Genomic DNA, 14,615 nt, shown 5'->3' on the forward strand with positions numbered 1-14,615 from the left:
TTAAGATAAAAGATTTGATGATGAATAATATTATTTCATGTTTAGAAACCACGGTCAACAGTGTTATTTGATTTGATTCATTTCAGTGAGCCTGCATATATTTTAGGACAGGGAAATGCAATCCAGGTCATTACTACTTGATTCTGGATAAAATACGAAATACAATTTCATTTTAAATGTTAACATTCTCTTATAGAGCAACACTACTTTTACAGATGGAGCCCTGAGCTGAGGAGATGCAACATTTGCCAAACAAAGGGGAGCTACGCAAAGCTTGTGTCTCATGTGCAGGGACAGAGGACGGTGGTAAGTCCGTCTATTTTATCTAATATTTGTTCATTTCAATGCTGAAAGGCCTTCATTATGACGACATACTATAGTATAACTTTTTTGACAGAATTTGGACGACATACAGTAGTATGACTTTCTGGACGGATTTTAGACAACATACTATAGTATGACTTTTTTGACTGATTTACTATAGTATGACTTTTTTTTCCAATTTCGGACATACTATATTGTGACTTTTTGGACTGGTTTTTGACGACATACTACTACAGCATACTACATAGTTGGCCACACAGTGGTGTAGTGGTTAGTGCTCTGAATCATGTGAGCTATTTGACCTGAATGCTTTTTCGTCCAATTTGGAAGTTTTTCAATAATAGAACTCATGACTTTAAAGACCTCAGAATGATGAAGTATTTAAGAATGTCCGTTCTGCATAACAGGCGCCAGTCTGGTGTAGTGGTTAGTGCTCTTACCTCTGAATCAGAAGGACTTGGGTTAGAGACCCAAAACAACCATTCAACCATTCAACCGTTGACTTCTTGAAAGTATTTCAAGAGTAGATTACTCATGGCGTCACTTTAGAGTGAGCAATTAACCTCATCCCCATATTGCATGTTCTTGGACTGATCCCAGAGAAAAGCCACGCACATGGGGAGAACATGAAAAACTCCAGAAAGATGAGTGAAAGGTTGTGCCAGTCTGGCTGTGGCTAGTTCAAATCCAGCACGCTCCGAACACTCGGTGCCAGGGCCAAACTGCGCGCGCTCTCACTGCGATTGTACTGGTGGGGGGTTGGAGCTGGGCTGTGCTCCCCCCGCACAGATGACAGCAGGGGGCTGGAAGTTTTGTGTAAAACACTGTGCTCCACTGTGCAGCCACCAACAGCACACTTGTCCCTCCGCGTTGACATAATACCGCTCTTCCTACATCGCCTGCACTCTCGGATTTTATAGGGACAAGGTGGAGCTCTCGGGGGTAAACTTACTGGTGGGGCGGTAACATTCGCGGTGAAATGCGCATGCTGTGGTCATAAGCGCAGGAAATTCAACATCGCGTGATTTATCGCCTATACTTACACTAAGGGGGACCACGAAAACATGACTGAGTATTCTTTTTCCACACTTTGGCGACTGGTAGGGCCTCCAGAGTCCCAAATATAAGTATTGAAATGGTTAAAAAGTTGATGCATAATATATATGTCCCCTTTAAAATATGAACTAAATAAATGAACATTTCAGTCCACTAGATGGTGCCAACTCACTTTCACGAGCGCTGTCTCAGTATATCTCAAATATCACCATAAATCGCATCATGGTGTCTCTGATGATTATTTAAAAAAATATAAACCAAGTAGAGATGCAACAATTATTGCATAATTAAACCATTACTAAATTAATTGTCAAATACTTTAATAATAGATTAATTGTTTTTTGTTTTATTACAAATGCTGAACATTTTCCGGTTTCTTTGTTCCTGAATAAAGAAAGAGAAATGAAAGGTGTGTGTGTTTACATGTGGAGCAGTGATGTCACATTAGCATTAGCATTAGCATTAGCAGGTGTAATCTGAACAACTGTGATCGGATCCCTCAGGTCGGATGTTAACAGCAGGTGTGAACAGAGCGTCAACAGAACATCTAAGAAATGTGCGGATCATTTTTAAGCAGTAGTTACCACACACCTGTCCCCGCTGCTCCTCGTCCTCCTCCAGCTCCTCCTGGTCCTGGCTCCTGGTCCTGCTCCTGCTCCAAACAAAGTTGTAGATCAGTTAAAGACTTTAAAAATCCTGAAAACATTTGTAAAATCTCAATATTTAACAGAGGATTCTGATGAATTTAGTGACGACTGTGAATGGAATGACTTGAAAACACATGAACTGTGCCTTTAACGGCAGCTGTTTGCAGGTCTTCAGTCAGAGGACATGATGAGACAAAGCAGTGTCCACTTTAAAGTATTCAAACGTGCTCACTGCAGTAAATGAGTGAAGAAATGTGAGGAAAACACAGGAAAACCTTTTTATTGTCAACTATTTATTGATCCATATCAACACGGACACTTTTATTTTGAAATTCTACTAAACCACTGCTCCTCAACACTTTTTTTTACTTAATCTGACCCCTACTGGCCAGACTAGATACTCATTCTAAACAGTTTTAATGGTATCGTGACATTTTTTGTTGATGTACTATATTTGGACATTTTTGACAGTTTAGTAAATAATAAAGATATTTTTTTAGGACATACTATACTAGGACACTTTTAGACAGTTCACAGTTTAACTTTTTACGCCACTCCAAATGAGTAAATGAGTAACTTTTTGGATCTTTTTGTAATTATAGTTTGTTTTCGAGTAGTTTTATTGCAACGTACTGTTACTTTTTCTTGAGTATATATTTGAAGAAAGAACGTTACTTTTACGCCGTTCCATTTGTCTAAGTGACGGTCATCACTTAATTTTTTTAAATCTTTTTTTATTACATGTGCGATCTATTTCTCTTCCTATTTTAAAGGCCGTATTTATTGTTTTATTTAAAATATTATTATTTAACATTTAAACATTGTAGTTTTATATTATGTTGTGTGTATTTTGTGTTGCTCTGAATATTTCAAAAATAAATCCAGAGAAACTCAGTACTTGAGTACTTGAGTCGTCTTTTCACTGCATACTTTTTTACTCTTACTTAAGTCATTATTTTCATGAGTACTTTTACTTCTACTTGAGTAATTATTATCTTACAGTAACAGTACTTCTACTTTTTTGGCTTCTCTACCCACCTCTGCATATTATACGAGGACATGTTGGGACAGTTGCTGACAGCATGACGTCATACTACATAATGACATATTTGACACTAAGTCACTTTTTTGAAAACGTGTTTACTGTGGAGCAGTGACGTCACTGTTAGCATTAGCAGGTGTAATCTGAACACCTGTGGTCGGATGTGAACAGCAGGTGTGAACAGAGAATCTAAGAAATGTGTGGATCATTTTAAACAGCAGTTACCACGTTTTTTTCACATGTTTGTCCACAGGCTTGTTCCCGCTGCTCCTCGTGTCTCAGCGCAGAAGAAGCTCCGCCTCCGACAAAGGAAGTGGAACATTCCAAATAGATCGACATAGAGGGGAGGAGTGGAATCACGGAAACTACATAAAGCTTTTAAATCAGTGTGTGTTTGTGCAGGAGCAGCTCCACCTGTAATTAATCAACGTACAGTCTTGTTATTGGATACTTTGAGTCGAGGATGGTTCGTCGACGAATAATCGATGAATCATTGATTACTTGTCAATTACTTTGGTGATCGATGAATCGCTTTGAGTGTTTTTTTGATGATTAATTAAAAATGAATTAGTTTTCTGATTGTGCTTATTAAATGTGAACATGTTGTGGTTTCTTTGGTTCAAATATTGCTCCATAGAACAAAGAAATAACATTGTTCATTTTGAGATGAAAGCATGTATTTAAGCTGCATGTAGGTCCTGTTTTCTACAGCAGGATTGATTTGAAAAATCTTTCCAGATCAAATGTTTTTTTCCTTTTTTTCAGCTTCTTTAATGTGAATATTTTGGTTTGTGGACAAAACAAGACATTTAAGAACAAAGCATTTATTTTCTTTCAGTTTAAAAATGAAATGAAATGAAAATGGTTCACCAGAGAGTTGTACATGGTCAAAGGTAAATTATGATTTTAAAAAAAAGTTAAGTAAAATAGTAAAGTGTTAAAAGTAAAACTGTTTCCTAAATGTGAACATGTGCTGGTTTTCTTTGCGCAAATAATAATATAGAATATAATATAACAAATAACTCATTAAAAGTGAATCGTTTTGGTTTGTGGACAAAAACAAGACATTTGAGAACCAGAATGTAAGATGTTATTAAGTAAAGTTTATTTATATAGAAGTTTTCACAGATAATAAATAAACTAAGCACTGTTGCTATGCAGAAAATAGTGAAGGTTCTTTTAAATACTAAACGTTTACAATGGGATTCTTTTACTCTTGCTGTTCATAAAATCTACCATCAGATGGCGCCGCGGAGCTGACGCGAGTAAAGTGTCATTGTTGAGTTGCATTTAACGTTAATCTCACGTCACCTACAGCTGATTTAGAGATTATTTAACACAATAACATTAATCTCACGTCACCTACAGCTGATTTAGAGATTATTTAAAACAATAACATTGATCTCACGTCACCTACAGCTGATTTAGAGATTATTTAAGACAATAACATTGATCTCACGTCACCTACAGTTGATTTAGAGATTATTTAACACAATAACATTGATCTCACGTCACCTAGAGCTGATTTAGAGATTATTAACACAATAACACTAATCTTCACTTTCACTGCCCTCTGGTGGCTCAACACGTGAACTGTCAAACCTCACAGTCCGAGGACGTAGCTTCAGTTGGCCACCAGAGGGCAGCTTTTGTGCTCACACTCAGAACTCTTTATATAAGTTTATAGAAATAATACTGACATGCAGTCAAACCTTCAAGGGAAGATGAAGTGACTTTTTTGTAATATTTCTGAAGTTAAGGTCTGTTTATTTTATTCAGACCCGTCTGGTAACTGTTCTGTGACTTTCTCTGATTAGAGACTGTGGCGTGAAAGCACGTGCAGTTCTGAAGGTTCTAGTGTGAATCATTCATGCACAATGTCAAGAAACGGATAAATGACGCGGACGAGGGGATTTACACACACACACACACACACATTTACACACCGTCCCACTGAAGCTTCATTACAAGCCCACTCTGCTCATGATTTCTCATGATTTCTCAGGTTTTCTCATGTTTTCTCCTCGTTTCTGGTTCATTACGTCCCGCCACCATGTTACATGTTTATTGACGATTGTTTGTCGTCAATACTCCTTCTGATTGGTTCGCTGTGAATTTGTCGACTGAACTGAACTCAGAATGAAGTTTTCCTCTTCCTCATTTTTGGCAGCGACGCTGAATTCTGCCTTGATCTCTGAACTCACGCGTTTCCACCGGTTCAAACTAGTTCAAACCCAGGAATGAACACATTTCTTGGTTCCAACAGGAACGAGCGGCATCAGGTTACGTACGGAATGTGATCAAAGTGAAGGAATAACGCATGCAGTTGTGATGTTTGGCCTCTAGGGGACTGAGACTGGCTCTCTTTAATATTTGGTGAACAGAAGCATTATTCCAATTTTTAAGGAGGCTCGATGATGTTTAGTAAAGAAGAAGCCAAAATAACAGCTGCAGCCTCTCTGAGACTCTCAGTCCACATTCCAAGGTCATTTAGTGTCTTGTGTTTCAGAGAAGCTTCTCCTCAAGATTCCAGTTCACAACGTCTATATTTTAAAAAGTTGAGCCTTGTCACTGATCATGGCTCTCAGTGAGCACCAACTAATAAATGAACCGTCGTCGCTCAGCACAGGAACATTAACTCACACTTTGTCGTAGGAAACCTTAGACTCTCCCAGGTTGGCAGATTTGATGAGGTGCTGGTCCAGTACATTCAGAACCTGCAGATCCAAACACACACACAGACAGGATCAAGGCTCGGTTGAAGCACGTCTTTGCTTGCATCAGTCACTGGAGTCATCATGTGCTTGTAAAGTCTCACAGGTCTTAGTTTAAATGTCGTTTTCAGTTCAGGAACGTACAGTCATTTAAATGAGGGCTCATATGTACCAGGACAGGAGCCCCAGTATAACTGTGTCTTTTTTTTTTAAACTGATCATGGATTTTCCACCTGGGAAGATTTAGTTTTAGTCTTACAATAAACTTTTAAAACAAAACATACAGAAGAATATCTCTGAGATCTGCTCCATGTTAAAGCTGCGGTCAGTGATCTTCTGGGACGTAAACCTCATGTTCCTCGTCTTTATTGTTTTTCTGTGGCGGACGAAAACTTTATTGGCACAGTATTTTCAATCAGAAAATAAAATAGTACAAAATAAACATGAAACTCATCAAAAACAGGTGAACAGGTGAAATCACCATGGAACAGGATGCTGACTGGAACAGGTCAGCAGGGATTAGCAGGGAATAGCAGGGATTAGCAGAGATTAGCAGAGTCACTGCCAAACTGCTGAACCACAAACAAGAGAGGAGAGCGCTCAAAAACCACATGAAGCTCCAGTGACAGACAAAGACAAAGGGAGGGGGAGTGGCTAAATACACTGAGGAACAAGTCACAGGTGTATTTCACAATAAAATGACATGGACAAGGAACATGACAACAAGAGCCATTAATGTTCATTATTAAACGAGCCTGAACTCCACCTGGAATAGATTATTGTTTTATAGATTATTATATAGATATAGATTATTGTTTGAGTTCTTAGTTCACAGGATGTTACAGGATTAGGTCTCGTATCAGACTGAATCCTAAAATCCTGTGTGTTAATCCCTCAAACTACTGGATAATCTGGGATTAGATCATCTGGTTAAATAATCTGGGGTCCGACCAGATCTGAACTCTCCCACGATTGTCATTTCCCAGATCGCTATGGAACCATGGGAGCTAATGCAGGGTCAGTGAAGACCTCTTCTCAGAGTCTGGACACACAGTAGTCCAGGTCCAGGTCCAGGTCCAGGAGATCCTGACATCTCAGGACTGAATCTGCGATTATAATCCATCTTCAGACACGTTTGTTTGTTTGTTTTTTGCGAACTGACGGAGCAGGTGTGAGGCGGTGGAGCGCGGACGCTTCAGCCTGAGGACATGAAGGACAAAAAGAGGAAGAGGTTTTGGGACAGGTTTGAGCTGAATCCACCTCAGAGGACGAGTCCACACTCGTCCTCTTCATCTGTCTCTGCTGAGCCTCAGGCAACGGAAACTTTCCACCACGGAACGCTGACCCCTGACCTCGTCCCTGGTGGTTTAGTTAGTTTAGTTAGTTTTAGTTCATATTTATGTGTTTTTCAAAGCATCATTAAGTAATGAGTAACTAACCACAAGTTAATGATTTGTTAACTAGTGACCCAGCCAGGAGTTAATTAATATGTAGTTAACATGAACCAAACACTAGCAAGTCATTAGTTATTGTTAACTATTGGCATTGTGATTAACCAGTGTTGTGTTTCAAGTTAACTAATAATTAGATAACATTAAGAGAACATTAACTAATGACCCTAATGATTAACTAAGAATGAGTTTCGTTAACTAATCATTGTTACATAACATTAAGAAAACATTAACTAATGACCCCAGTAATTAACTAATGATTAGTTGTTGTTTAACCAGTGATTTGTTAACATATTACACAATGATCAACCAATCATTCATTTTAATGTTAACTAATATTTAGTTAACCATTACCTAATGACCTAATAATTAACTAATAGTTCATCAGTATCCAATCCTTAACTAATCAATAGTTGATCACCTAATTATTAACTAACCATTAGTTATTGGTTCATTCATACTCATTAAGTAATGATTAGGAAACTAATGACAGAGTGATTAACCACTCATGAGTTTAGTTAACCATCAACAGTGAGTTCAAAGGTCAAAAGTTCATTTAAAGTTGTTTTTGTCGGTGTTTTAGAGGTCGTAGGGTCACAGCAGAGAGACGACGTCCTCTGTGTCCCAGCAGAGAGACAACATCCACCATGTCTCCGTGTCACAGCAGAGAGACATCCTCCGTGTCTCAGCAGAGAGACGATGTCCTCCGTGTCTCAGCAGAGAGACGATGTCCTCCGTGTCTCTGTGTCACAGCAGAGAGACAGGGGGACGTCTCTCTGCTGAGACACAGGGAATGTCTCTCTACTGAGACAGTGGGATGTCGCTGGTGGAGGTTTGAACTGGATCACATGTGGTTTCACTGTAACGGACCAGACCAGAGACATACGGGTCGTCTTCATTAAAGCTGTCAGGAAACCTGCATGACAGGTTGATGCCCCACTCACCTGTGACACACACACACACACACACACACTGTTAAACGTCCACTGGCTCACGCTGTCATTTAAAATGACAGTTCAGTGAAAACACACTTTAACAAAAGACTGGGGAAATAAAATCTACGTCAGTTTAAGTCTAAGACACATGATCACGTCTTTATCTCAGTGTGAGACACACTTTAACACAAGGAATCTGAAGTTTGTAAACCACTCACTCTCCCACACCAAAGCGCAGAGAGAAAATCAGTGATTTTAACATCACACACACACACAGGAGTTGTTGATCCACTGCTGCCTCCATCACTAAGTTTAAATGTCTTTTTTTGTGAATTTGGCATTTCAAAATCTTTGTTCAGATTGACCTCAGTGACACAAAGTGACCACACGAGGCAGCAGAGGACCAGCAGCTCCTGTGTCCCCGCAGCTAAAATCACTGATTTTTTCTATAGACCTGCGCCTGTTTCTAGACTGTAAATGAGCAGAAATAACGTTTGTTATTTTAAGGTTTGTTCGTCTTTTCTGTGAGGTGTGTTTACTGCTGCAGGCCACACACACACACACACACACACACCCACACATAACACACACTCTTCCTGTGCGTGTGTGACGTTATGCAAATGTAAGGTAACCAGTCATCAGCCTGGCAGTTAGCGGTCGACCACACACACACACGCTGCCGACGTGCCCTTGAGCAACATCTACGACACAACTCAGAGGAAACAGTCTCATGAAACCATGGCGACCTGCTCTTTCTGCTGCCCTCTAGTGGTGCTTTACAGGGAGCAGCGTCTTAATATTCAGGTGTGTGTGTGTGTGTGTGTGACGAGATGTTCAGTGACCGTTATCTGAAGGATGTGGGGGTCACATGATACGAGTGTGGGGCCCCCTGGAGGAAGGAGGAGACTTTCTTTTCTTTTCTTTTTTTTTTAATGAATGAACCGTCACCGTCTCACAGAGAGACACGTGAGGCGTTCAAAGACTCTCAAAAACTGTTATGTTGTTTTGCGTTTGAGGGGGAAATGAGACGAAGATGGAAAAGTACTAATGAGGGCGAGACAAGCAGAGACAGGACCACTATAACACACACACACACACAGGTAGATGTAATCAGTACGTTATGACAGTTATGGTGGTAACCATAGTACAACTAATAACAAACTGTCCTGTAAAATACACCTGGACGTGTTGATAAACTGAATTCTGTAAACCACTCACTCTCCCACACCAAACCTCATAGAGAAAATAGAGTCAACTGATTTTAGTGAATTCGGCATTTGAAAATCTTTATTCAGTTTTACCTCAGTGACGCAAAGTGACCACACGAGGCAGCAGAGGACCAGCAGCTCCTGTGTCCCGGCAGCTAAAATCACTGATTTTCTCTGTCAGGTTTGGTGTGTGAGAGTGTGTGTGTGAGAGTGAGTGTGTGTGTGTGGGAGAGCGAGTGGTTTACAGCCAGTGATAATATATTAGTATAAAGAGCTGAGCAATTGTTCAACAGAACTGGCATTGTGTGTGTGTGTTACAGTGTTACAGTGTTACATTGTCACAGTGTTACAGCGCCACATACAGGCTTGGCACGCAAGAAAAAGATCAATTTTAAGTGTGCAACTTTAATTCACTTTGTAAAAAAAAAAACTCCATCACACACACACACACACACTCTGCAGTGTTTATTGTGACAATACAGATTCTAAGTCTCATGTGATGACAGTGTGTTGTGGGTTTTACTCCTCATGTGGGGACCTAACCCCATTTACACATTAGTTACATTATCATAAGTGTGTGTGTGTGTGTCCTGGGGCAGTTATCTGAAGAAGTGTGGAGAGTATAAACAAACGGCACACTTACTCTGCTGTCACTGATCACACACACCCAGGGTTCACCTGTAAGGGTCAGAGGTCACACCTCTGCGTCCTATCCTGAAACTAAAGGACTCATTTAAATGAGACACTCACACACACACACACTCACTGGGTGTTGTGCTGTAAACAGTGGCAGTCTGTCAGACGTCTGTCAGTGCTCGGTGATCAGCTGATACTATCACAGTATCAGAGTGTGCTGTTTGTTTACTGCCACATACACATCAATGGATGACATGATGGCTAAACACACACAGACTCATTTTGTGACTTCACGTCATCATCATCACCATCTTCACTCCAGTCCTGAAACTCTGACCTCAGGACATCACTTATTCTATTTGATTATTTGCTGCATTAAAAGCTTCAGCTGCGTCGCCAGCGTGTTTGTGTCAGACGTGGACTCCAAAAAAACTGAACCGGACAGGTTTTAGTCTGAACGTCTTTAAGAACGTGTTCACGTCTTTATTTCACTGTGAGACAGACTTTTCTAACCACTTTCTAACCACTCACTCTCCCTCTCTCCACCAAAGTCCATGGAGTGATTTTAACATCACACACACAGGAGTTGTTGATCCACTGCTGCCTCCATCACTAAGTTCACATGTCTTATTTTGAGTAACTGACAGTGGTCAGAGTAACTGACAGTGGTCAGAGTAACTGACAGTGATCAGAGTAACTGACTGTGGTCAGAGTAACTGACAGTAGTTAGAGTAACTGACAGTAGTTAGAGTAACTGACAGTAGTTAGAGTAACTAACAACAGAGTGGGTGACAGCAGAGTAACTGACAGCAGAGTGGGTGACAGCAGAGTAACTGACAGTGGTCAGAGTAACTGACAGCAGAGTAACTGACAGTGACAGTGGTCAGAGTAACTGACAGCAGAGTAACTGACAGTGACAGTGTAACTGACAGCAGACTAAGTGACAGTGATCAGAGTAACTGACAGTGGTCAGAGTAACTAGTAACGGTTGTCAGAGTAACTGACAGTACAGATTAACTGACAGTCGTCAGAGTAACTGACAGTGGTTAGAGTGACTGACAGCAGAGTAACTGACAGCAGAGTGACAGCAGAGTAACTGGCAGTGGTCAGAGTAACTGACAGTCATCAGAGTAGCTGACAGTGGTTAGAGTAACTGACAGCAGAGTAACGACAGTGGTCAGAGGAACTGACAGCAGAGTAACTGACAGTAGTTAGAGTAACTGACAGCAGAGTAACTGACAGTGGTCAGAGTAACTGACAGCAGAGTAACTGACGGTTAGAGTAACTGACAGTAGAGTAACTGACAGTAGTAACTAGAGTAACTAAGTGGAGTGACAGCAGAGTAACTGACAGCAGAGTGGGTGACAGCAGAGTAACTGACAGTGGTCAGAGTAACTGACAGCAGAGTAATTGACAGTGGTCAGAGTAACTGACAGCAGAGTAACTGACAGTTGTTAGAGTAACTGACAGTGGTCAGAGTAACTGACAGTGGTCAGAGTAACTGACAGCAGCTGTGATGTTTCCCACGGCTCGGTCACTTCACTGACTGTGGGAAACTGTGGGATCATGTGACCGTCGCTGGGATCTGCTGACTCTGACGCTCTAATCTGCTTCATCGTCTCATCGTCTGCAGGGAAAAACTGCTGAGTCATGAGGAGAGGACAGTTGGGGTCTGACTCAGCACTTTTGTTTGCTTGTGTGTTTGTTTGTTGAAACCTGCCGACGTCATTTGTTTTCATGGGAACAAACAGGTTTGTCACTCTGAAACTGAAACAGCTTGAACTCTGTTTAAAGAGACAGGATTTCTGTGGTGACATGAGGTTCTTATACAAAAAGGTGACTGTGGACGCAGGGAAGACACAGTGAGACAGACCTTTCCAACAGGACACTGAAGTTTCTCTCCCACACCAAACCCCTGAGAGAAAATCAGTGATTTTAGCTGGCAGGACACAGGAGCTGCTGGTCCTCTGCTGTCTTGTGTGGTCACTTTGTGTCACTGAGGTTAATCTGAACAAAGAATTTAAAAGCCAAAGTGACAAAATAAGACATTTGAACTTAGTGATGGAGGCAGCAGTGGATCAACAGCTCCTGTGTGTGTGATGTTAAAATCACTGATTTTCTCTCTGGACTTTGGTGTGGGAGAGTGAGTGATTTACATCCTTCAGCTTCCTGTTGTTAAAGTGTGTCTGACAGTGAGATCATTTTGGCGGCCTTATGTCAATGTGCTTCACACATGGTTTCATTTCCTCCTCTAACCAAACGTAAAGTATTTATTTAATCGATTTCTGCAAAATTAAAAGAATTTTTTGCTACATTTTTAGATTAAATCTCCTGTTTTAAATCTCATTTGGGATTGTTTGTGACTGGCAACATATTTACCTTTTTAATGCCATTATTCGTGTTTGATGGCAGAGAAAAAACAAAGGAATCAGCTTTAAAAATAACACTTTTTTATTCTCATTCCAATTTACACAAACATTCACCACCATTTTAATGTTAAAATAATAATTAAAAAAAAAATAGATAAATACAAAGGTTTTTTTACAGTGTAAACACAGAATTGTTGAGGTTTGAGGTTTCACTGCTGGAGGAGCAGAGAGTCCAGGGGCAGCGCCTCGCTGAAGCCCCCACAGAACAGAGGCAGACACTGGGCCTGAAGCTGCTGCTGCTCCTGCTGGAGCTCCAGCGCCGCACACGGCGCCACCTGCAGGTCAGCGTAGAGGGGCGGGTCAGTGAGGTGGTGGGAGGAGAAGTGGGAGGGTGTCATGTGGGAGGTGGGGAATGGAGGAGGAGCGTGATGGAGGGAGGAGAAGAGGGGAGGAGAGGAGCTGCAGGAGTCCCACTGAGGGACCACGGCGCCTGGCGAGTACGAGGAGAAGTTCTCCTGAGGAGAAGCAGGGAGGAGGAGGGAGGAGGGGGAAGAGGAGGAGGAGTCCTGGAGGTGACACAGGAAGTCGTTGAGGGTGGAGGAGGAGGAGGCGTCTGAGGGAGGAGGAAGCTTCGTGCAGGGAATCTTAGAGCTGGGCTCAGACGAAGAGGAGTCACGTGATGATGAGGAGGAGGAAGATTTCTTGGCAACGCTCTCTGACTTCCTCTTTCTCTTGCGCCGGAAGTTTCCGTTGTCGAACATCTTCTCGCAGTTGGGGTCCAGAGTCCAGTAGTTTCCTTTACCTGCAGAGGGAAGAGAGAGGGTTTGAATCCCGTTTAAACAAGCACACGCTTTAACAGCACAGGTTTGATCGTGAATGAAACGACACGTCACAAATCCACCAGAACACAAAAACCACTGGGCTTCGGTTTCAAACTTCTGCTCTTGTTTCTACTTCCTCTTCCTGTTGCTGGAGAGGCCTATGTGGGCTGTGGACTTTCAGAATAAAGTTCTTCTCACCTGGGTCGCTCTCGTCCCGCGGAACCTTCCGGAAACAGTCGTTGAGCGACAGGTTGTGGCGGATGGAGTTCTGCCAGCCGGCCTTGTTGCTACTGTAGAATGGGAAGTTGTCGGAGACGTACTGGTAGATCTGGCTGAGCGTCAGGCGCTGGTACGGTGCGCTCTGGATCGCCATGGCGATGAGGGCGGAGTAGGAGTAGGGCGGGCGGACCAGGCACAGGACGTCGTCCGGCGTGGAGAAGGAGAACCAGGGGTTCCCGGGAGGCAGGAACGCCGGGAGGCCGTAGAGATGTGGGAAGGAGCCGTGGAACGCCAGGGAAGAGGAGGGGGCGGGGTCAGCGCTGGGGAAGCAGGGGTAGCAGTTGCCGTGGTTTCCGAAAGCCTGGAGCCACGGTGAGGCAGACGGGCCGGAGTGTGGAGGAGCTGGAGGACTGTAGAGGCTGAAGTCAGGCGGGTCCAGGCCCAGCGAGGGAAGCTCCTGCTGGGGTGGCAGCGCCAGATCCAGCTCTGGGACAAAAGATGACGTCATGGCGGTCCTGACTGTGGAGGCTCCGCCTTCTGCTCAGTCAAAAGAGTGTGTGTCGGAAAAATGTTAAAACACAGAGAGAGAGAGAGAGAGAGAGACACACACACACAGCTCCTGCACCTGTTCTCTGTACACCTGCTTTTTACCTGAGACACTTATACCCTGATGCCCCGCCCACCAGTGAGCTGATTGGTTGGCTGGTCTGTCTCTATACACATGTGTGTGTATTGAAATGTGGATGGGGGAGTGGATGATGTGAGGTGATTTGAATACGGGCAGGTTTTTATTTTTCCCTCAGGCAGAAGAAAGAGCCGGAGGAATCTCAACACACACACACGCACACGCACGCACACACACGCACATGCACATGCAATTATTATTAGGTTTAAGTTGTGTTTTTCATGAGATAAACTTGACATAAAATTGTGGCATGTGCCTTTAGTTTGCTGCTGATTCAGATGATGTTGAAGTGATTTTACAGAAACGCAGCATCAGCTGCTGTGTGTGTGTGTGTGTTTGAGGTGTCGCCCGTCAACTATTGTCTTCAAACAACCCCCCCCCCACACACACACACACACCAAACACAGTCAGACATGTCCCGCCCCCTGAGTTCTCAATTTTCCATTGTTCGTGGAATAATTCGTGAACACAAACATCGCAGTAACGTGAAAATGAAACAGTTCTGAGT

General features: G+C 42.4%; 1 protein-coding gene across 1 annotated transcript; it reads right to left on the bottom strand.

The window, feature by feature from the left end:
- Positions 1-12,591: 12,591 nt before the first annotated feature.
- foxi3a (forkhead box I3a) lies at positions 12,592-13,930 on the bottom strand. The gene is made up of 2 exons (XM_044042320.1): positions 13,402-13,930; positions 12,592-13,184 (listed from the first exon to the last, which is right to left on the bottom strand). Exons 1-2 carry the CDS (start codon positions 13,928-13,930, stop codon positions 12,592-12,594), a joined length of 1,122 nt encoding a protein of 373 aa, XP_043898255.1.
- Between the last annotated feature and the right edge of the window lie 685 nt (positions 13,931-14,615).

Source organism: Solea senegalensis, linkage group LG13, assembly GCF_019176455.1.
Source record: "Solea senegalensis isolate Sse05_10M linkage group LG13, IFAPA_SoseM_1, whole genome shotgun sequence".
NCBI lineage: Eukaryota > Metazoa > Chordata > Actinopteri > Pleuronectiformes > Soleidae > Solea > Solea senegalensis.